The sequence below is a fragment of the Pseudopipra pipra genome, chromosome 7 (genome assembly GCF_036250125.1).
Source record: "Pseudopipra pipra isolate bDixPip1 chromosome 7, bDixPip1.hap1, whole genome shotgun sequence".
Classification (NCBI taxonomy): Eukaryota; Metazoa; Chordata; class Aves; order Passeriformes; family Pipridae; genus Pseudopipra; species Pseudopipra pipra.
The window spans coordinates 17979943-18005530 of NC_087555.1; the positions used below are offsets into that span (position 1 = coordinate 17979943).

The following is a 25588-nucleotide window of genomic DNA, read 5'->3' on the forward strand; positions in this document are numbered from 1 at the left end:
GCGCTTAACACCATGGAAAAACATGAACCAGGCTTTTCTTTAAACTGCAAAATTTGTCTTAATTGTCCTTTAAAATATTGTTGTTTCTAAACAGTATTTTTAAAATAAATTCTTACTTTGTCACTTCAGCCTCACACTTTTAAATCACCAGAAAAACCCCAGGAAAAGTAGAGAGCCTAGTCTATGCTCAATAGAACTGAAGAGATTTCCAAGGAAAACTGTGAATGGAGGGTCTGTGGGCACAGTGCACACCGTACACCTTGTGCTAACAAGGAAAATTGTGTGTACTCAATAAATTGCTCTTGGTGCAGCACAGTTAAACTAGCTATGAGTACCTCAAATAGCATTGTTCTCTATCTGTATCTGAAAAACCATATGAATTTTGAAGGCCAGATGGAATACTGATTATTATCTGGTTTGATCTCTTGCATATCCCAGTTTAATTCTTACAGTCATGGTGAAAATAGAATGTATCTCTTAGGAGAAAAATTAACCTCTATTTAAATATTTTTGGGCTAGAGATAAATTACTTCAACTTACATAAGCTATGCCAGTGATTAATTATTTTTACTGTTTAGAAATAAGACAGCTTTAGCCTGTATTGTCAAGCTTCAGCATACTAGTGTGAAAAACCCTGTACTATGTGAGTTTTTTGTTAATTATATATATTTATATAATGCAATAAGTATAAAACATAGGACTTAAGAACACCAAGTCTTCAAGTATGAGCACTTTTTCAAAACCTCTTATTTTTCTCCTCCAGTTTGTCAATATTTCAGGAGAGATAAGTGTGGAATTATTCACACTGGACATTAGCCTGTTTTTATACTCAAAGATTCTATTAGTCTTTTAGTTACAATACAGTTCACTTGCTTGTGACCTTCCAGGCTTCTCAGTCACTCTACCAAGAGAGAAGTCATCTACCTGGTAAATAACGTATCCACCCTCCCTTGTCCCCCACCCAGCAAGTGTATGAACTTCAATGTACTGTACTGAAAAGCACTGTTTGCTTTCACTAAATCTGTGTTGCAGTTCTGGTCACTACACACAATTCACATTGTTAGTAATTTCCTATTCTCAGAATCTGTGTGTCATTAACATGGTCTTTTTTGTCCACTGAAAGATGATTATTGGAGAAATGCAAAGTTTGTTCGGAGCCACACTGGAAACACATTCATTGGATTTTCTATTTACAGTTACATTCTGAGACCTACTGGTTAGGTGGTGAGGTGGGGTTGACTTCATGTAGTGTATGCAGTGATTTACTAATTAAATACCTTACACCACTGTAGCAGGTTCCTTAGGGAAGTCAGCATATGTTAGTTATACACCATCACCTTTAATATTGATACGCTATGCTGTTGAACTTTTGTGTGTAATGAAGACCTAACCAAGAGCTACAGGTAATGTTTTAGGTACGCCTTATAGCTTTTCCAAGCAGCAGAGCAATAGAAATGATAAATTTTTGGGCCATTGAAACACTTTAGTAAAAAGTATTTAACTGCTTTTGAAGCTTTTACTGGGAGATGGTAAGTTATGACATCTTGGAAGTTTTGAAGGAAATGAATAAATGCACTGAGAAACAATCCATACTTCCCTTGATGGGGGAAAAAGCCTACTGTACTCACAGTTACTCTTTGTAGTAGTGGAGACTTTTGCACTGCCTGCAGGATCACAGAGAATTCACTTGCACTTTGAAGTGTGAAGTGATAATCCTCACAACTGCTTACTTCTTTATTAAATTTGCGGAAGTTAATTACATGCCCTGCTAATTTACAACAAAAAAATCACAATTCTCTGATGCCAAGTAGGCAAGTGAGTTTTCCAAGCTTCAGTTTAGTCCCTCATGCTGTAAGAAGAATTTGGCATTGGCACACATTATTACTATCATTCATCCAGAAAGTTTATTAATGTATGCACATTTTTCAACACAGTAGTGTCTCATGAGCATGTCTTGGTAAATCTGCTATATGCAATTTACATGTATTTCATTATTTTATACTACTGGACTTACTGTTAAAGTCCTGCTTAGCATTTGTGGGCTGACTACTTGTGGCCTTTAGAAAATGAGAGCAGGACATAAATTAAAATCACTGTATTGCATATGGCTAAATATACTAAGTAAGCACGTGCTAAATATCTTGCCGTGAATATAGTCAGAAATCAACTGATTTTTAAAACAATTATATTTGACATTCATGAAATTTGCTGTATTCCATATGCCTTGACAACTGTAAGTAAATTGGATTTCAGAGGTTTTTTTGGCAGCCTTTTGAATGGTGCTTGTTATAATGTTGGTAGCTGAAAAACAACAAGAGTACCCCTCTCATCAGACAAGGCAAAGTGGATCATTCTGCTGGTGACAAATTGACCTCAAAGTGTGCAACTGGGGAGGCCAGATCTAATGAAACAAAGTGGATCATTGCTCTGTATTGTGTTATTAAGCGTCTTGAAGTTAACTAGAGTAGTGATTAAATGTGCTTAAATGACTGTTACAGTGATAGTGAAGATAAAAAGGTTAGTTCGTAGTTTTTCACCAGTCCTAGACAGAAGCAAATAGTAAAACTAAAAATGGTGCTACATGAGATATAATCTGAAAATGTGCTTTTTGCATGTTTGTTCAGAGTATTGGGGCAACTGAGTGAAAAAGAAATATGTGGAAATATTTGCCTTTCTTCATATTGTCAGGGGAATCTGACAGGGAAATCTGAGTTCATCTGTCCCATTTTTAGGTTTCTGGACTGTATGCCTTATATCCTGCATAGTGTGACTGCTGCCCAGATAGTCCATCAGAGAAATCTTTCTCTCACTGCTGTGCCAGCTTCATACATAAATGCTGTACTTGCTTACAAGTTTCCATCCTTTTATCTAAAGAAGGTTTTCTAATATTTTGCCATCTTCTCTGTAAAACCAGCATATGCAGTTGTTGGTCTGCCTTCCCTGTGGAAATTGTCCGTACAATTACTCTTTAGAACAACAGTTGCAAACACCATCAAGTCAGGTACCTAAATGAGAACTTAGAAAAACTAAGTCAGTGCCAAAATGGGTTTAGATGTGTCACTGTAGTTAGCAGGTGAATGTGGAAGAGAGGTTTTGATTGGCAACTCTGTGCTTAGATAGGCTTTAGAAAGGCCAAACTTTATTTGCTGTGTTGATGCTTGAAATTTTCTGAAAGTTCTGTGTTATATAGCTCCCCTTACAGTGTGATTAGAAAACACTTAATTTCTGCTTAAGCCTGAAAGTTTGGCTTTGATAACTTGTGCGATAGTGGGTTTTTTTCTGTCAGTTTTTTATCAACTCCAATTTATATGTAGTAATGTATTGCTATTGGGAGGAAACTGTAATGCAGAAAGCCACCTGGTAGGTGCCTACATAATTAGTTTAAAATCCAAAATAGTGTGTAACCAGAATTCCTTCACTGCTGAACAGGAATCTTGGGGGTTGTGTTGATTTTTATATATGTCTGTTTAAAGGGAAGCTGAAGATAAAGATCTTAAATGAAAAGTACTTACTGATAGAATTGCTTCCCTTATCTTGTTTATAGTGATTAATTAAAAAATAAAAAGCACATAGGGTTAAAGATAAGATGGTACCACTGTTTTCTTCTTTATGTGTAATCTTGTTGCATGTCTCTACATAAGCTGTTCTGGCCACTCATCATAGTAACCAGCTGGGCCATTTCACCTGCTGGAGCCATTAAAGAGGACTCTCTCCCCCTAGATTAATCCCCTCCGACATTAGTTTTTTGCTCTGACAACTGGAGCAGGCATTCAGAATTTGCAGGTGGCCAGTGTGACGCACATAATTGCCTACAATTTTAGGCAATGAATAAAAATGGTCTACATTACTTGTCAAAGGTTGTATATGCAGTGCCAAGTGAGATCTATGGGAAGCCTTTTAGGGTTTAAAGAACAGTTAATAGCAAAGCTGCACAGTGCTTTTTTAATCATAATGCATTTGTAATATAGCACTTTGATCTTCTCCTTGTAGGAAATGGTGTTATATTAGCCACTTTTAAACATTTATGAGTGAAATTCAGTTATAGGAGAGTAAAAGTGATTATTCTTAGGCAGAACATGTTAGATTTCATTAAAAGTTTTAGCTTGCCCCTTCCTTGTTAAAATCTGTGGGGAGTCCTGTTCCTGGAGGGTTTCAAATCAGGATCTGAAGATTTAGAAGAGCTTTTTCTTTTTCTTTTTTTTTTTCCCTCCACTAAAGCTACTGCAAGACTAGAAAAGACGGTAGTAAATACTGATGTTATTTGTGGTTGTTTATAAATGTACTTCAACCACACAGCATTAAGTGCAAAAAATGTTGTGTGCTCAACAGTTTAGGGAACGTTTCCTTGTATTTTAAAGATCTTAATGCTCAGTTGCGTCAATTACAACTTTAAAAAATGCATTATTTAAAGCATGATCATAAATTATCTACAACAAAAAATAGGCGACTCTAAAATGTACTACTCCTAGAAGAGCCAAGTTTGACCTTTCAGACCCAAGAGCCTTTTATTAACACCTGCCTGTAAGGAGAACCGTGCCACACGCAGCTTTCGGATTCACGACCACAAAACTGATGAGGAAAGGCTTGAAGGGTTCAGTTTGTGTCACTTGCTGTTTGCCGTTTCCATTTCACAGATGATTAATCTTTCTGTGAAGAAAGGCCAGAGAAACAAAGCACATTGGGCTCTTCCTGCAGTTACTCCTTCTGAATGCACACTAGCTTGCTAACTAAAAGGCCTTTAGATTTCCTGCCGAGAGAGATGTTCTGAAAGTGAATGCAGCTGGTTGGAGGTCACCAGTGCAAGGCTCTTGCCATTGTGTAATGGAGGCTTTGGCAGGTTTCATTTTGGGGGGGGAGGGAGAAGGTGTTGGCGAAAAATTAATGTGGAATAAAAAGGGCTTTGGCCATTTGAATTAATTTCTTGAGGGTGGATCATCAATAATAGGCTCCATTTCTTTTGCTCACAATTTGAAGAAAAAAAAAAGATATTTGTTGTGTTTTGTCCCACCCATTCCCTTTTCTTAATGGCATGTTTATATTGTACGTGGTCTCTCCCGCTGGATGCTGAAATGTCGCGTCTTACTGAGTTTGAAAAGCAATCTAAAATGTACTGATTTTTACATATACTGTATGAGCTCTGCTTATTTTCTTGGTGGCAAGAGATGATACTTTCGTGTTGTGAATTTATCTTCCTAATTGTGGGATTTATATGGTTTTAATAATCCATATTGCTCTTTAGTGACTTTTATAGCTGCAATTTCTGTTTTTCTGGGAGAGTAAAAACTTGTTTCTAAAAGGTATTATCTAATTTTTAATTTGTGTGTATGTTTTGAATTTTAATGTATACATGCCTTGTTTAGGGGAGAGAATAGTCTGATATCCAGCTGAGTTTTTGACTTTTTTTTTCTTGATCTTGTGTAGGACGTAATGTGCAAAATCAGGACGTGGGTAATAGATGAAAAGAAAGCTGTCCGCTTCTATCATGATTGGAATGACAAAGAGGTAGGTTATAAATATTATCCCATGAACTGACTTCTAATTTTGCTACCTGTTACTGCCTTTTTTAAAGGTGGTTGTTTGTTTTTGTTTTTGTTTTTTTTTTTAGATTTTATAGTGTATACAATGTTAAATTTATCAGCTGATTCTGTGTTTATCTGTGGTTTATATATTATACTTGAATCCTGTAGCCTTCTCAGACATACCATGAGGAAAATTATAATAAAATTAATTCAAGTTGGTATAACCTCCTTCTAAAATTCTCCTCCTATATTTTCACTTCCAGATTGATGTTTTGAACAAACATTTGTTTTTTACTTCAAAACCGATGATCTACTTGGTTAATCTCTCTGAAAAAGACTACATTAGAAAGAAAAACAAGTGGTGAGTGTGTGCAGGTTAAATGTCTAAATTTGTTTCTGTTTCGCATTTTTCAATGGTCAGTAATTCCTTGCACATTTAGATCACCAAGGATATTAATTAAAATAACAATATAAACTAATCTTGCGCTTCTGTTACTTGTTATACTCCCACTGATGTGCTGCTTGAGTACAATGCATATGGTGAAACCCTGACTGCAGAAAGGAATATGCTTTCCTTCCTTCTGTTTTTACGTGAATCCATTAACTATGAAGAAAATAGATTTAGTTTGGAAGTACTGATTTAAATAAACATGTGGCTTTATCATGTTATATAATGCTGATTGTCTGTGTGAGCAACATATTTTTTCATTCCAAAGGAATGAACTGAATGCCAGAAGACTAAAGCTATGTGAGTTGCACAGAAATGTTTCAAACTGTGGCAACCTTTTAACAGTATCTTCATTTTGCAGTTGGATGCCTGGCTTTCTTGCCACTGCTTGAACACTGCTTATGGTTTACAGGCCTCTTTTGATGGGCTTTAATGCCATGAACAGCTCAGGTTTTAGTCAAGTATTCCTGACATCAATATTATGACTCAAGGATATGATGGTTACAAAATCAGTCTATCAGACATTCAGTGAACTGGTTGAAGATCCAGTCCTAACATGGTAGACATATGGTGGGAATCCGCTGTTGAGAAGTACAGCATTTAGCATGTTGTTGGAAGCTCTAGATAGGATAAATATTTGATTTGTGGAGGAGGGAACAGATTATGTAGTTAGTATACGATTAAAAAAAATCTACAGCAATGTAATTAGTTTAAAAAACCACAACCAAACAGCAAATATTTTCTTAAAATTCAGAATTTTAAACACTGTACTTGTGAGATACTTTGAAGATGTATAAATGTATGTTTGTGAACAGATATATATGCATGTAACTCATCCAAACAAATCAAAAGTATCTAAAGCGGAATATCTGAATTCCCCTAAAGTATACCCTCTGTTTCTCCCTGTACTTCATTAAGTACTTAGATGCACATGGTTTCAATTTTCCATTAAAAATTCTCATTTCCATATGATATCAAAGAGTGAGAAGGCTTTAAACTGAAAAATAAACATTCATAGACTGGAAGCCAAAACAATAATTAATGTCAGATGGTTAACTCCAATAAATCATTAGAATAAATTCTGTGAAATTACTGCAACTAAAACTGTCCTTTTGATACTACAAGACATTTTGTGTTAGTATTAAAGAACAAAATTTAACGTATTTTAATAGCAACCCTCTCAGCCCCGAAGACAGACTTTGGAACAGACTTGATAACCAATATAATAATGTAAGCTCTTCGTATTTGGCCAAATTTTATAATTTTAAACTAATTTGTTCCTTCTTTAAATGTTTTTTGGGTAGGACAATTTAAAATAAGAAGTGGTTCTACCCAAGGAGGTTTTTAAGATCAGGATAGTCATATTTGCTCTGTTACTATCAGGTGATATTCTTTTTCAAGTACAAACACTGAGGTTTCCTAAGGTTTGCTCTAACAGTACAGGCGTGGAAGTTTATGTGAAAATGGATGAGTCGGTTTCCCCGTCCGAAAAAGGATCCTCACACCTGTATTTGGATGATTACAGGTAGAGCTCACTGGCTCTAATTGTACAGTAAATACCATTTCCCAGACCCTAATGGTAGCCAGACTACTTAGGCGACGCCAGTCTGTGATTTAGCTGTCGCCAGTCACCCCATGTTTTTTGTGAGACTAGTCATGATGATGACATAGTTAAACCCAATTGAAAGCAAATCTTCAGATAAATTGCAATTTTTAATTTGTAAAAAATCAGAGGTTTGAGTTGAGGAGTCATATAATGAAACCGTTTAACTGTTTCTATTACAATTAATTATTTAGTTTTTAAAAAGTATACCCAGATCTTGTGGATGTGAGTGTAATTGTAGCTGAAAGATCAAAGCCTGGGTATCTGAGTGATGTTCCAGAAGAGAATTTACCACATAGCCATTTCAGTACAGTTTCTGCCTCCTGCTGTTCCTATTTTCCCTCAAGCTAGCCATTGACTACCCCCTGTGCATCCCTGCTCGTAAAAAATGATTGAGGAAGTATTTGTCATGTATTTATGAGTGGGAAACATTGTGTGATAGGGAAAGGCATCTACTAGAGCCAGAAAGATTGCCATTTCCTTTCCTTCTGCCACTCTGCCACAGCTTTAAATCCTCTGTTTATGCAACATAGCTTTTATATTTAAGAGCAGAATAAATATTTTCTATGAAGGATGCTAACGGTAGGCTTCTGTCATTTGTGTGGTGCAAGCAGATGTAAATGATTAGAATATATTTTACTGCTAGATGCCACTTTGTGATTTTTGTTATTATTTTGAGGGGTAGAGATTCATATTTGAAATGCAAGGCACATCTAGACCAGTCATTCGTCTCAAAAAAATTTATTTCTGAGCTTAATTCATAATATTACTTTAACAAAAGTAAGGTTAATGCAGGAAATGCTCTGCTGTAAAATGTTTTCATCAACTTCTGCAACTATGTGAGTGTTTAAAACAGCAAAGGAAAGGAGAGGCTTTTTGATTGTGGGTGGAGAGGAAAACTAAAATTGTCTTTGTTTTACTGGGTCACTCTTTCAGAATTAATGAACATTTTAATTGTTAGTTAAAACAAACTTACATTTAAGTGCCAACATGTTATTTTTCAATCCAAGAAAAGAAGAAAACACTGTGAGAGATAGGACTATTGTGTGTTTGAGTAGGTGTATTGACCTTTTGAAAGATGTAAAAACTGGAATGGCTCCAAGCAGTTACTTGCTGTTTTTAACAATGTTGAATTAGTCATTCAGTTGATTTATGATTAAGACCTAGCCCCTGAAGAGAAGCTGACATGGCAGCTGTGTTAGTTGCACTTGTGTTATGATCAGATGACAGTAATCTTGATGTTTCTGGGGGAATCCACTGAAACCATTCTTCATACGTATTGCTCTGCTCTAAATGAATACTTCAACTTTTCTTTTAATAATTCCTAATGGTTTTTTTGTGGATCTAGTGCCTCAACATGGTGTACATGTATTTGAGTTTTACCATGAAAGTGTTCTAGGTAAGCCTATTAATTATCAGTTGAAACTGGTTTCTGAGTCACAGGATGTCGCGTAAATCCAGGATATCAGATTTGTCAGCCCTTCATCTAATTAAAGGTTTACATTTTAGTGTTGCTAAAGAGGGTGCTTTTAGTGGCTCATAATATGGATTCCAATTATGAAATATATTGAGCTAATTAATGAGAAAATATAGTGGGCTGTGCTTAGCATCCTGTTTGGTTTGGTATTTTGGACTTACTCTTTGCAGCGAGAACCAGGAATACTACATGTGTCAAAACTGCATAAACTGATGTTTTGACTCAACTTCTCAGGTCTAGTCAAGTGAATTTTATCATCCTATGCCTAGACTGTAATTCAAAGAGCCGATTATGCTGCTAATGGTTTTCTAGTATTTCTAGCATTGTAACTAAATTGTCTGAGAGATGATATGGATTTTTGAACATTGTTTTCTGTAATATAATTCAGATTTGTTGAATATCCAAATGTATGTTAATATTATTTTTAAGGGATTGTTTCTCAAAATGTTATGGTAGACAATCTGTTAGAAATAATTTGGGTGTTGATGGGGTAGGGAAGTTACTATCTTACTCCTGTGTATTTAGAAAAGCAGCATATATATTATAATAAATAAAATTTTCCCCTTTAGTTTTTATCGTATTTTTAATGTTCTTAAGCTAGAAGAGGCATAATTAGGTTGGATGAAAGGTCTGTCTTTTCTAGTATTATGTTTCTGACAGGCCACTAACAGATGTCCAGAGAAGATTATAGGAACAGATTAAGCAAGCAGAGTGTATGCATCCAGCTTCTTGCAATCTGTTATTGTAGAACTGACTAAGCCAGATATGATATACTTGTGGTTAATACTTTTTGACTGATTTTTATTCTATAAATTTAGCCATTGACCTTTTGAACCCAAGTATACTTTTTGGCATCTCAATATCCTGAAGCAGGGACTTCATATAGCACATAGCTTAACTATGTGCTATATGGAGAAGTACTTCCTTATGCTTGTTTTGGATCTGCCACATCATAATTTCATTTGATGCTCCTTAGATCTTGTAGTATGTGAGTGAATTTTCTATTCATCTTTTTCATATTGCTTCAGATGTTCCAAATATTAAAAAAAAAAATGGAGGGGTGGGAAAATCTGACATGAAGAAAGAAATATCAAGGGTCAAGGAAGACTCAATAGGTTTGAGTATGAATTAATCTGCTTCACTTGGTCCTTCACTTTTAAACTAGTTAGGAAAGAAAGTTATTATCTAGTAATGAATGGACACTTGCAGTTCTCGGTTGTACTTCTGTGGGTATGGATCTTTAGGCAGAGACATTTTATTCTTATAAATATATTTGAGAATGTATTTGTAGAAATTTTAAAATCATAATTATAAGTAGTAATGCCATCATGGTATTTAGATCTTTTCTTGACATGGCTGCTTAATGATTTTAAGGTTCTCTTCTGTGCTGACAGATTTGGAAAATAAATTTTTTTAAAAAAATATATTACACTTCTTGTTCCTGCCTTGCAACTGAAATATTTTTTAAAAAATATTAGGAGGTGATTTATGTTTTCCGCGTATAAATAGAGTTTTGCACACGCAAGTTGATAAGTCAGATACTCAAAGTTAACTAGATTCAGAATTTAGGCATCTTGCTGCATCTTTACTGCCTGACTGAGGGAGAGTATCTTACAGCTCAGGTTGTTTCAGCTAGAGGATTGCATATGTCTTACGTAGAGCACTTACCTAGTGTACTAGGGGATAGTACATGTTGTTTGCTTAATAAACAGTTATTCTTTATTGTTTCTTATACAAACTAATTAATGACTACAAATTAATTAATCATCCATCAACCAAATGGCAGTCTGTTTTCTTTCCAGCACCATTGCCTGACATTCCTGACTGACTTCTTGTAATCTTCTATCTTATCAATTCCAGTGACTTCTCATTTAGTTGTTCTATCTGTCCCAGACGCTTTTCCCCACCCTTTCCCTTGCTGATGTGTTCTCCATGGGTCTTTGCCAGATTCCACCTCCCTCTCCTTTGATTTCATCCCCTTCTTGCTGGCTTAGTTCCAGTCCAGTCCTCTGGTCTGGATGATTGCTTTCACCAGACTTCCTGCTTTGCTTTGCTTTCTTTTCCCTGCCCCTTTGGAGTCCCCTGTCCGTTTGAATGTGAATAGATATTGTTTGGGTAATAGCAGGTGTTGGGGACATGTCTTTAGGCATGGAAAGATGGGTCCCTGCTCTCAGCGTCAGTGTGTAACCTCATCCCAGACACAAAAGCACCTTCCAGGAGGAAGGTGCTTTTGCCCAAGTGTGATGGTTAATCTCTGATAGCAAATTTACTCTGTGCTGAATGTAGAGTCTTGGCTCCTAAGCATTAGAACAGTGAAATTTTTCAAATAAAAAGTTTCTGTATGTTTTAAAAGTGGACAATGCTGTATGGTGAAGCTGTTTACAAAAATTCTGGTCCATCTGATTACAACGTGGCACTGAAGTGTAAGTTGTGAAGCTAAAGTGTAGATTGTGAAGTCAGGGAATAAAGCCTCAGTAATTTACTTGGGATATATTGAGTCTTGAACTGGTAAAAAGAGGGGTGGTTGTGGTAGAGGGAAACTTTCTGGTTTTTGGGAGGGCCTGTCCTGGGCAGATAAAGGTAGCAGCACAGTATGGTTAGAACTCATGAAAGGCTGCAGACTGTTAGAGAGCAGGGTGACCAGAGTAACGAAGAGCGGTCTTTCCGGTGTTCTGAGTGACACATAGCCCAGCACACCACAGCACCAAACACCAGCCCACCATAGCCATAACCCACAGAGCCTCTTGTGTACTCTGAGAGCATCCGTGGGCACCAAGCTAACTGTACTATCAGAGTAATGCAAAAGAACTGTTTATTAACACTTCATAGCAGTAAGGCTGTGCTGAGTGAAAGCAGCTACAAGTAACTTTTCAACTTCATTGCTGTGTGTATGATTCCTGTCTTACCAGCTGCATGTCATCCAAACCTCCCTTTGAACAATTCAGCTTTGCTTACCATCTTCTTTTCCTTTTCTTCTTCTCTCTCCAGATGCTCTTCTCAGTGTTTTTAATTTTTTTTTTTTGGCTGTCATCACCACAATTTCTGAGTTGTTTACACACAATTCTGTGGGTTCAGTTGTAACATTGAACAACTGTGGCTATGAGTTCGGATGCTCCACCAGTTTTGTAGTTGGCTTGTGTAGTCTTATGAATTGCTACCTGCTAATGGTGCTTTTTTTTAATCTCTCGTGGCAGTTGAGGAATGAAGTAATTTGTGTGATATTTTGTTTAGACACTTGGATTTTCATAGGCAAAATCTAAAGTAGTAGATGCTAACTTGCAACAAACAAAAACTTAACTACTTACAAAGTTATCCAAAGCTGTGCAGTGTAAAAAAGGGCGTCTTTATTTGTATATACTGTCTGAACACTTCAGAAACTTTGTTTCTTCCTGATCTTCAGTGGAATTGGGACTTTTCAATGAATATTTTTGTCACCTTTATAAACATGTGCTGCTGAAGATGAAAAGTACTAAATGAGAGAAGAATAATGATGCACTAGATTTAAAATCAATTAATTGCACAACTTGGATTCATCCAGTGTATAGATTACATGAGCAGCAAAGAGAAGGACCTCCACAAGAAAATGGTATGTTGGTAGCATTGTCTAAGACAACCATGTAAGTTCTGTTGCAAAATCATTACAACGTGACATGTTTCTGACTCTGGATGCATAATGAGGTACAACATCCTTTATGAACTTCAATCTTCTTTTAAACTGGAGAATGCTTAAACTGCTCAGAAGCAAACCTGACATGCAGAGATGTCTCTTGAGTATAGATTTTGTTACTGTGTAGTGGATATGCAGAAAGCAGAGGCGAATAAATAACTTCTCTTCCTTCTCCCAGTATGTTGTGTGAAGAGCTTACTTTCCACTGTTGAGAAACTTGTGCTTCATACATCAGTTTTCTTCACTATTTCCCTAAAAGTCTTATTGCTGGTGAAATTGTAGACAAAATTTTTTGAGAAATGTTCTTTCTTCACTTTAAAATCAAGTTACCCAATAAAAATATTGATATTGTCTAGCAATTGCATATTTTTTTCTGGAATGGTATCAGTGGTTTATCTCCTGAATGATATCTGCAAAGACACTATGTGTTCTATCAGTCCTCTTTTTCAAAGGCCTTCCAAATGTGCTCAGAGTCATTTAAGTGTCTGCTGTATGTAGCTGAGGTCCCTCACTGAACAATGCTGTCACAGCCTTAGCTGGCTAATCACTGCTTCCCTTATTTATTGTAGGTTAGATCACAGTTTTGACAATGTATAGTTTTATATAGCTTTACTATATCACTTTTACTGGCAACTAAATGAGTTTGGGGATTTTCAGTAGCTTGATACCTTTTTTAATACTCTTAAGTGAGATTTTTAGCTTCAGAGTGTCTCATCTTGCTTTTTATATCCTATATTCTTAGATTCAGACTGGTTTATATTTAGGAGAATAGGCGTTTCTCATGATTTCATAGTACTCTGAGCCAGTGATGTCCTAAACACTGAAATGAAAAAGTGAAGGACAAAACAGTGCTTTAGTCACTTGTCTGTATTATAGAATGGAAGAAAAGGGAAGAACAAGCAGCTTAAGAACCCAGCTTTCATATTGAGGACCAGATTGTGTAATCAGGTTGCTAGTCCTGAACATCATCTACACAACCTCATCGACAGGTCCTCAGGAGTTTTTGGAGGAGAGTGGATACTAACCACCATGCCAGTGCTGTCATCTCTGTTCCATATTCTCTTAGATGCAGATTTCAAACCCTGGTAAATAGTACAGTAGTGAATTTCACTCTTACGCATTTTAGAGTAAAGCAGTTTGACTATGCACATAAGCCTGTAGATGTTTGGGTCAAAATCCTTTCACATTTGAAGATCCTGATGAGAAACATCATTAGTAATGAAAAAATAAAACACTTTGTTTCTGTACTCTTTTGGGTTGTTGTGTGTTACAAGTACAGCTACCTTCACTGCAGTGATTTTTGGTTATAATGATATTGATGAGAGAATGAAAATGAAGTAGGGTGAAATAGTCTCCTCAGTTAAATTTCCCAGGGATTAAGGTTATTCTTTGATTGAAAATGAGTGTCTAAATCTACTAGAAGACTGAGCTTTGTTCTGCTGCATTTTGCTGTTTATTGTTGATATACAAAAATATTTTGTGGTGCAAGGTACAAAGGTCCAGTTACACTTCTTTCATTGCAGTTAAAATGCTATCTGCTAATATGCTGTAGCTGTTTCTGCATATTTGAATGTCAGGAATTTTGGGAGAGAAAGAGGTACAAGCTGATCTTCATATGCCATGGTTTCACTTACAAGCTCAAAGAATAACTGGACTTTGTCCCATTAATGAGCAGGTCTTCTTGTGGAAAGTAGGATTTGGTTATTTTTAATAATGGGAGTTTTTGTCTTTTTTGCTTTACAAATAAACTAATAGAGATTTGTGCAAGAGATTTTTCTTCTTTTTAGTAGTTGTTTATTCTTCAATTACTGATCTTAAGTTATTTATTACTGATTAATTTATTAAGCCCTGTGCCTTTCAGAATGAATGAGCATTGTTAGCCTGCCTTTGTCAGCTAGACAGTATAGGAACAGAAGTTGTGCATAGTCCTTAAAACAAATAAATTCTCTTTCAAATCAAGGGGAAAATAGATAATATGGGCATGTGTCCCCAGCTTTTAACATCTGTTGGGTCACTGTTATATCTGACATAGCATTTAAAAGCCAGCAGTTGTTTTTGGGGGGGTGCTATTGAGAATCTGGAAGATGGAGAGGAAGGCTGTCCAATGACTTTAGAGAGGTGGGTGGCTGTGGTCTCCCTTGCTGTGATGGGAGCAATGTGAGTAGCTCCTTCTCTGTTAGGATCTGATACCTCCTTGCTGCCTGTAACTGGTGGGTTTTGAGAGGAAAGACAGTCCTTCACTCTCATATTAGGCACATCAACAGTTGCAATAACTGACAGATGAGCTTTGATTTTAGACTTTTTTTAAAGCAAAAAGCCTATGATAATATCATCTCATTAAGAAATAACAAGAGAATATGCTTGTATTTCTTTTGCTTTTTTGGATTTCGCGTTGCAATCGGCATTGCTATAATACTATCTCTTAAACAATGTCCAAATTCGTAAATATCTTTCCATAATGTGTTACTCAGTATTGGTGTATCTGATTTGCAAAGTATCTGTATATACCTCTAAAATTCTGCTTATTGAATTTGTCTGGATCATTTCCTGAAACATTTCTTGCTATCACATGCTACAGAATTGTGTTAATATCATTGGGTTTTCATAGTTGAAGTTTATTTTATTTCACCTACCATTCTTCCTCTCACTGCAATTGATATTTGAGATATTTATAGGATCTGGGAAAAATACTCATCTTGAAATTGCTCTTTGTGAATGGTCTGAAACATCTCCATTCTCTGGGGGAATATGTTATGAAACGTTCTGTTTTCTATAAGTAAGGTCTACAGGGGAACATCATTTATTATAAATGGAAAAATAATATTTAAGAAGGATGATTCTTTTATGGAGTTGGAAATATAGGCTGCTGTGGCTTTGGCACCCATTTTTTAGGTTTACTTTTGTTCTAAGTGAATTCTTTGTTTCACAATTGACAGACATTTCTCATTGATGACTATTTTGAAAATCTGATGCATTTTTTTAAAAACAGTTTTCCTTTTAATTGTATGGTTATTTACAACTCTTTTTTTATTAAGTATGTGGAAATATGTTTTCATTTAACTGCTTGTGTTTCCCAAGAAATATATCTTACCTTCTAGAGTTTTGGCAGAGTATTTTATTTTCACAATTGAGTTTTTTCTAATGACTAATACTGATGACTTATGTTCGGATGTTGATAGTCCCTAGTTTTACAATGGATAGAACCATGTATTCTTGCCTTGAAACCAGGAATAGATGCATCTTCATGTTTAAACTGGAAAGTTTGTACGTTATATATGTTTCATGGAAGAACTGTCAGATGAGACATGCATATCTTATTATCCTTTATTATCAGTGCTTGAGCTTAATTATTGTTAATTTGAAGAGAAGTTAAATAGAATAATGTTTGGGATTGACTGTTCTCTGACATTAGTTTCTAAAACCTGAAGAGAGATTTAGAAGATAAGTACTTGAAAGAGAGTTAAGTGCATGTGCTGGTTTTGTACTTCATTGACTCGGACAATGAAAATGCATTAATCAGATTCATTGTATATCGAGTCTCACTCTTGTTCTCATGCATTGGCACAGTAGGACATTTCTGAAGCGAAAATGTATTTAAATCCAAATGGCTTTTATTAAAAAAAAAGAGAAAATCTTACACCTAATACATTGAAAACCTGCACCATGTTGTCAATCTAAAACATGTGATGGTACTTCCAGCTTATGTTTTGTTTCAGAGGCTCATTAAATCCATACCTGTTTTTTATTTAATAAAACCTTTATGTGCCAGGATACTCAGATTAATGAAGTGTGCATACAAGTGCATGTGTGTTCAGTTTCCCATAAGATTTTTAAAAATTATTATTATTACTATTATTTAAAAATAACTTTATGGAGGGTAAATGTTTGTCTTTGGCTCCCTCTATCTGCCTGTCTTGTCTTTGTGAACTAATGCTTTTTCATAACTTGATCCATCAGATGGATTGGAATCAGCAGCTAAGATGTCTGCAAGTATTTTGTATAGGCATTTGGTAAAATAAGTAAGTAGAAATATGGTCAAGAGGCATGAAGGACTACTAAGGAATTTAGTTCTTATCTTGAAAACAAGGTTAATGAATTTGTGTTCAGATAGTATCTTGCTGAAGTACATTTCCATTCCAGTCGGAATCTAATGTCTATACTAGGTTTTCCATAAAGACACAGCTATATGATCAGAGTATATTAAATAGAAACATAGGTTTAGCTGCCTGTCTTGCAGTAGCGTGTGGTGTCTGATAGCCTTTTGTTTCTGATTTCTAGTTGTGTTAGTCCCCTATTGACATAGAAGGTAACTAGATTGTTCTATTAGTGATTTCTGACAAACAGAAATTATTTGATATGCTAAAGCTATTTCTGACAGAAGATAGAAAGTTTTGACAAACATGCATGGCACAGCAAGTGTCCAATTCTAAAGAGCAAAATAAATGCAAACCACCATTATGGGGAACACAAACAGCCTGAAAGCAAGTTATCAGTAAGCAAATAATTGTTGAACTGTTATGAATGGAATAGGATGTTGAAATAGGGCATGATTGGCTGATGTTACATATGTCCTTGATTACCTTCCTTGTGCTTTTATCCTAATAAGTGACATTCTTTGTATTCCCTTGGATGGCTAGACAGTCTGACACTGAAGAAGAATAAATATTGCATGTGGTACACATTAAGCTGTCATCTAGGACAGCATTTATAAAAAGTAACTAGAAAAATTCATAAGAAATTCTGCAGTGCTACAGTTTCCTGGCTCCAGTCATAATTGTCAAAGTTCTTGACACATTCAGGTCTTCTGAAATGATTTCGGTTTATAGCTACTTGGTGTATGAATAATTATTAAGGATTCATTTTTTCTGGTGATGCAGACTGTTAACGTTCTCAAAATGATGCATTTTCATTAAAGACCATGTAGTAATAAAAAAAAAATAAATACAGATGTGGTGTATGTAGCTAGTTCTCTTGCAGAAGTCAGAACTAGAAGATGCATAGGTGTGAAATAGAATTAATTGATAAAATTAAAGAGCTCTCTTTCAAATGCTGTCTTTGAATCTTGGTGAAAAATCCATTATGAGCCCATGCATTGCTACAATTATTCTAATTTGGAAATAGACCTTTTTGTGTAAAATATCAGCCTTCTGTTTTTCTTCACTGACTTGAAATTAAGACTCAAAAGCAACATAGCAGGATATCATCATCTCTGCAAGGGCAATGGCGAAAAACCCTTTTGAACTATCTAAGCTGATGAGTTAGTGTTTGAACGGTAATTATTTTAATCTTTAATTTCAAGAAGAGGGAAGTCTAGTAGTTATATTCTTGATACCCTTAAATCTCTGAATTTCTTCTGATGGCTTGTACATTGACCAAGAAATATTCAGTGACTCCTTTGTCTTTCCTTTGTCTGTTAGTCTGTTGACTAAGATAATACCATGATACTTTCTGGAGTTTGACACAAAATTTCACGATAAATATTTTAAGGGATTCTCACAGTTCTGTCACTGACCACGTCATTGGAACTGTATACTGTATTCGTGGTATAATCTGCTTTTGTTGCATATAAAAACACAACCTTCTTCCATTTTGTTTAATTCATGTGATTGGGGGATTTTTTATTATTTTACTGAATTCAGAATATCCCATAAGGAAAAAGAAAAAAAAGCCTGTTACCACTTCATCAAGTTACTTGAGAACTAACATAATTTTATAGATGACACTGTGCTTATTCTCATCGCTCTTCCAAGAAGCCTATAACTTACAAGATCTCATTGTGAGTAGCTTGGAATGGGAAAATAGGACCATTGGCTCTTTCATAAATTTGCATTGAATGTTAATTGAAAAGTCTTAAAAGAGGTCTTAGAGTTGGGTAAAAAATCTGTATTCATGGGAACAGATAAAGCTGAAACACCTGTTTAGGTTGAAAAAAGTTTTCTCCAAGTATAACACTGCTCAAATGTTACAGGTAACTGTTAACTCTGTGGACCACTACAGAGCACAAAATATTTGCCCAACTGGTAAATTGAACTGTAAGTCCCACTGTGGGAAATTGCTTTGCTGTGCTCCAAACAGCAGTTATCTTAGTAATTGTACCTGAATTCTTTTGTGGCTAATAGATAGTTGATGTCCTTCTTATCATGATAGAATTAGGTTATTGCAATATTTTTAATTGTAAAAAATTCAGGTAAGATGTATTCATGTAGTTTAAGATGGGCTGAGTATGATTTTTAATTGGTGCTCTGAGAGCACAGGGTTTTGAGTTGAGAATGTGCATAACCCTGCATTTCACATTCTAAACCGGCACTCGCAACAAGGAGCTTATCAGAGCAAATTGTCTAGTCCATCCCCTTCCTCACTCAAAACCTAATGACCCTTTATCATCATGGTTTAGATTGCTGGACACAGATGTGAGAAAATACAAGTAATCTACAGGTAACTACAGTAGCTGCACTGATGTTCTCAGAGAACTGACTGCTGGGAAGATAAAAAGCTTCCCACAGAGCCTGTGACTTTCCAGCAGCAAAGCACATCATGAGCTCATACATGAAGTTTTATTTGCTGAAGATTCACAATAAGATGCATTAGGACATTCAGCAGGGTCCCTTCTTAGATGAGCACAAGAATTCAGTGGGGTTGTTAGTTGATGCACTAGTGCATGGCTTCACACTAAAAGTAGAAAGTCCAACAATACCAATAATGTTTCTTTTTGAGAACATCACATCACAAATTACAGCTGTATATGATATTAATGTTAACCTAGTTTGTTCTTGATAGTAAGTGATCTAATGTCATTGGACTTTTTTTCTTGTCATGGAAAGTATTCAGGTGTGAAGCAAACGTTTGTTAGGAAAAGAAACTGCTGGCTGTTGAAATAGTTAACAGTACATTCTAGATAGGAAGATAGAAATAAAGTCTTATATGAAAAGATGTATGATTAATTACCATTTTTTTTACTCAGCATCTTTTCTTGTAATCATAAAGTAGATCTAAAAATCTTTGTGTTTGGATACTTTGCCAAGGAATGGAAAGGAAATAAAATATTTTTTCAGATAAATTTCACATACCTTAAGGTTAATAAGGTAATGATCTGTTTACTATTTTTAAATATTATTTTTGGTAATCCAAGAAGCTACTGTAATACAGTTTTTAGTGATTCAGTAAGGTTGAAATGTATCTATTAAACCATATGGGAATGATCAATGTGAATCAGTCTGTCTGCACTTTCATTCTTGTCTAAGTAACTTAAGTATTAAGCAAGTTACTTACATAGAAAAAATGAATTTGGATGCTGACGTGCCTTTTTTTTACCCCCTGTTTTTTTAATCATCTGTAAGTATGGGGTTTGTGAGGAGAGAGATAACATGGCATGAGAGGTACAGGTCCTCCAGAAATGATGAACCACAGAGGGTGATATTTAATATTAACAGCAATAAGTTTTACAGCGGTGGTCATTACAGAAAATGGTAATCCTTCAAAAAGCCTAAAACCCAAGCCAAAGAAAACCTGTGAACAGCCTCCTGCCACCCAGAAAGAAACAAAATATAAATTCCACAAATAACATCCCCCCTCCTCTGGTAGCATGAACAAGACAAACTTCTGTCTGTTTTTTAATTTAAGTCCTTCCACCCTTTTTGGTCACCCTCAAGGCTTCTGTGTTCTGTGGTCAATCCTGGGGAGCTGCTCCATCGACGGTTGCTGCTGTCGATGGCAAACCTTTGAGCAAGAGGGCTGGCTGTAAGGCTGTGCTTCTCAAGCTGAGCCAGTGACCAGAGCAGCGGTCTCCTTAATTTTCTGTTCTATTGTTGATCCTCCATGAGCGAAAACTACAAGACACTCTGAAAACTATCTATTCTTTGCTCTTCATCTCTGCCACTTACCTCTCTTCTACTGTTTTCATGCCCATTTTCCAGCTTATGCCAACCTAAAGGGTAATAAGCAGAACTCTTTATTGCAGAGCCTAACAGACATGCTCTAAGAAATTATTTTCAGTGTTTACATATATCTTTTAGTTCACAGTAAAGACATGCAGAAATATTTTCTCATTTTCAATAGTAAATAGGAGCTACAAGAAAAGAGGTATATATTCCCTTGTTCTGTTTTGTCTTTTGATTGAGGAAGACAAAAGAAGTAAAGGGGTATACATACTGTAAGAATGATTCCCCACCCTTTTTTAATCTTTAATTAATTATAATGAAATCCATGTACAAGTTGCAGAAAACATTTGATATATCCTTTTTATTATACATGCCGTGCTTCATATTCTGTAGTGGCTTTAATTCTCAACTACAGTAGACATATGGAAAACCAGAAAAAACGTTGACTGTTACAAAGTTTTGTTTGAGCTTTTTAAACTGAGTGATTAGCAGAAATAATGACCCTGTCAGCCTTAATCACATTAAAATGTGGTTAACATCATTTAATTTTTTCCACTTAATATGCGAAAATTTCCAGTAGATTTGCAGTGAAGGCCATTGAAATTCCATTAGAACAAGAATAAAAATTTCAGGCATCATTTATTCAGAGAGGGAATAAAGGTCTCGTCTGAAAACTGCTGAATCTTTCTATTAGGGAAACTATGAATCATTGCATTGAGAGTACCTTTAGCTTCTATAGTACTGATTCTGGGTTGCTTCTGAATGAATGGGATGCATTTATAGAGTGGTGCTTTTCTGAAAATTGCAACATAGGAAGTTTTTAACAAATTCAGTAAGAGCTTTCTCCATAAAGGATTATTATGTAATATGTTATAACTGCTGTAGTGCTGGAGAAATACTTCTGGTTTAGGCATCTCATCACAGTGAAGTTCCATACTTTGCATTATTTTTGTTAAAACATTAAAAATGTGTCCTCTTTCTGATTGATTCATAATGTATAGTTGGGCTTTCTTTGTGGTAAATAGCAAAACTGAGGACATGCATGACCAGAACTAGAATATTAAATCATATGAAGTCTTTTGTACTCTTGGCGTTTGTTGTTGCACGCTCCACAGGTTTGTATCAGAAGTACAGCATGCAGTAACTAGATGAATGCACAACAGAAACTATCAACTACATATTTTTCTGAGAGAAACTTTTCTTCCCAGAAAGGATACAATATTGGTTAGTGTTACCATGTTTCAGTTTGCTCTGTTTAGATTTCAATTTTTTGTTCTTTGCCTGTGTAAAGAGATTTCGTCTGATAAGTGGAGGCACTAGAAGTACAACTGTATGCTCTGTGCTTTTCTAGATTCTACCGAAAGACTTGTGTTGAGTATTTCTTTATAACAGGTATTACTGTATATATCTGATAAAATATATCTTTATTGTGTCTCTGCTACTTAAGTAACTATATAATGGATTGGTTTTTTGTTTGGTTGGTTTTGTTTATTAAATTGGTATTTTGTTCCTGAGCCTAGTTCATTTCAGCCTATTAGTATACATTGGATTTGTGCAGAACACAAATTTTAAAATGTTAATATTTATATGATTTATTTTCTAAAAAAAGTATAAGAAAGTGCAGTGGTAGACGTTTAATGTAGTGCCAAATACTGTGAGATACACAGTAGCTAAGGAATTTTTCTTTGAAATAGCTATTGCTAAATTTAAGAATTGACCAGGCCTAACAGGAATTAGGAAGTGCCTCTGATGTACCTCTGTATGTTAAGGCACGAAGGAAACGGAGAAGGAAGTGGGTCCCTGACCAGGACCAGAACTGGTAACCCTAAAAATGAGATAAAAGGAAGTAAGGAGTGTGGGAGTGACCCAAGCTAGGGTAGGAGGGAGGACTCAGTTTTGTTGATTGCATTTGGAAACATCTTGCTAAAGAGCTGTTGTACCAAGATGGAAAGCTTTGAGGACTGGAGGATAACACTGGGAAAAGAAAGCACAGTGAGCAACAGAAGGCGAAGAACTGTTGGATGGGAAAGTGGACATATTTTGGGAAGAAGGGATCAGAAGAGACTGTACTCACTAGATTTTATTCCTTACAAAGCATGGCATGAAATTCAGAGGTACTATGTGCTTTTGTTTCTGTGTTCTTAGTAGTGTCTGTGACATCTTACAGTAGAATAGCCTCTAGTCTGTTGAGGGGCAAGTACTCACTGTAGCTCCATTAGCTCAAAGATAGGTTTGTGTAATGAATATGTAATGAGTACATTCAGTTTAGAATTTAATGTGTTTATTGGTTGCTTTTTTAGAAATTGGAAATCATGTGCAGCTGTATTAAATGTCTTAATGTTGTAATAGGAAACACTTTGAAGTTCGAAAATGTTCCAACAAAGGTTACCAGTGCATTTCAGAATCAGTGTCCTGCCCCAAAGGGTTGTCTGTTTATGGGTGTTCCTTTCCTTTACAGCCAACCTTGTCTTGCTGAATGCAAAGGACAAGCTTACTCTTGAGGGTGCAGTAGGGTCGGATAGGATAGGAGACTCATGATGATGGGATTCACTTTCTCTGGAGCAAAACTTGACAGTGATGTGGAACTTGAGAAGGATAAGGGATGGCTTTATATTAAAGGCATTTTACATGCCTGGAGAATTGCTGATGGAGGACTGGATTTTACTTCTGTCTCTTTTAGATCTCTGTTTGTGATGCCAAGTAGGAAAATTTCATTTTAAATATTTACACATTTTAAAGTTAATATTCTTAATTTTCTTCATTTAACCAATTAGGATAAAGAAGTCCGGTGTTCTCATTAGTGCTATTTTAAAAATTGTACCTTGCCCAAATTTTGATATGACTTAGTGCCAACTATGACACAAGTAATGCAGCCACCTCTTCTGCCTCACCTGTGCTCTCCTCATGAGTGGTACTGGTAACTATATATGGTATAATGGGCTACTTTTGACTTTAATTACATTTTATTTTGGAAGAACAGAACTCATGAAGTCTAGTTGTCCAAGAGTTTGAGTCTTGTTTCCTTACAACAGTGATCCCTAATTTATACTCCTTCTTTAAAAAGCAGTGACGTGAGGCACTGAACAGCAGGTAGCATCATATTCTGTGGCTTGGGAGGACTTTTTACATAGTGATCAGTCTGACAGCCCTGTTGCTGCTGGTCAGCTGGCTAACACTAGCTGAGTCGAGTATGTGGTGGTTGAGTTCTTTGTGCCTTCTCCCCAGTGGAGGTATTGGGTTTTACGTATGAAATTGAGACCTTTGTCCCCCTTTTGCATTTCTGCATAGCCTTTAAGTACTTCTGAATTCACAAAGTGTAGTACTTCCATGTAACTATACGGTAATCCCTAAATTACTGTAATCCCTCCTCTGCATTCAGCACAGAACCAGTTATTGTTGGTAACTACACAGTATAATGACTTTCATAAATTAATTAAGGTGGTAGGGGTTTTTTGGTTTTTTTTGTTTTTTTTTTTTTTTTTTTTTAACAGTAGCTGATTGTTTTGCACTTTGTATTGGGAGACTGCTCACAGAACCTTGCTGCTGCCTAGGGTTGAAAATGTTCAGCTAATTTCCAGTCTCTTTTTCCATGACTGGCTTATTTCATTGGTGGTTCGGGCAGCTTTGTCCTGTAGACTAAATAGTATCTTATCTAATTGGTGTTTACTTCCAGTACTTATTTAAAACTGGCATTAATAATTTTTTTTCTCTCTGTCATATACATGAGGTTCCCATTCCTCTGATAATCTTAGACCTGTTCTGAATTTAACTGATCACAACTGCATGTAGTACTCCACGTGCTTTCATGAATACCTTATGTGCAGATGTAAAGCATCCTGTTAAACAAAGGGAAGCATTTCCAGTAGGATCTGTAGATTACATTTACCTTTTTCCTGTTGCATTGTGATGGCTTAGAGTTGCTCTGAAGAACACTAACCCCTCATGATCCCCCTTCTGTCCCTTCCAATTGATGATGATAACTTTCCTTGAGGAAAATGTCTTCTGCTTCTGTACTGAACACAAACTTTGCATGCAACTAATGTTTGTATCAAGGTCATTAATGTATTTAAACAAGATCAGTCCTAAGTTTGATCCTTGTGAAGCTTGATTAGCGATAGCCTAAAGCACCAATTTGTTCTCCTGTTAACATATCCAGTGCATTACTTGGTCCACGGTCTGTACAAATCCACTTTCCCCTCTTCTCCAGTTGAATGAGTAATTTCACACACAGCACACTATCAAATATTTTATAGATGTATTTTCTCCTGCATAGAAAATCATATGTCATATCAATGAGAGAATAAATTTATCAGGACATGGTTTATTTTTTCCTTTAAACCAAATTACTTGGGTTTACCCAAGGTTATTTTCTGTCATCATTTCTTCTTTCATGGTGTCATTGCTCAACCAAACTAAGACTGAAATTACATTGTATATGTTGGTTAAGTGACTCTTTGGTGGAGAAACGGATAGACTATCATGTCCCAGAATAACTGCTCACTTTGATATTTTAGTATTTTTCCTTTGGCTAGGTTTGCTTTTAACCAGTTATTACTTACTAGGGCCTGTTGAGCAGGTCTTTTACAAACTTAGATTCTATGCTACTTCTAAACCAGAAGAAAACATTTGAGCATTAAAATAGGAATGGTGCTTTTCATTGGTTACTGAAACATTTCTCAGTTTCTGTCCTAGAAGAGTGTGTAGGTGGTTGCCTCAAGCAAATAAACAGTGTTTCTAATGATAAGAAAACATCTGGATGCAAGTTGAATGATTTCACAATGTCACTAATGCTTTGGATGTATGTATTATTTTAGTCTTCAACTGCATAATTGGGTGAAGTGTTTTCAACTGTTTTGGATAGAAAGGATGAATATACAGAAAGTAGAAATTATTTTATAGACGCTGTTAGAAGTCTAGATTTTTTTTTTTTACTTGGGAAATGATTGATGTTTTAAATTTTTAATGACTGTGCATTTATGTCATAGTTTTTTCCTTTT

General features: G+C 35.7%; 1 protein-coding gene across 1 annotated transcript in view; it reads left to right on the forward strand.

Moving 5' to 3' along the window:
• Positions 1 to 25588, forward strand: part of OLA1 (Obg like ATPase 1) — a 98388-nt gene that overhangs the window by 53503 nt on the left and 19297 nt on the right. Inside the window, exons 6-7 of the mRNA XM_064660808.1 lie at positions 5422 to 5502; positions 5783 to 5880. Of these exons, the coding sequence (XP_064516878.1) occupies positions 5422 to 5502; positions 5783 to 5880 (179 nt within the window). The remainder of the gene's footprint in view (positions 1 to 5421; positions 5503 to 5782; positions 5881 to 25588) is intronic.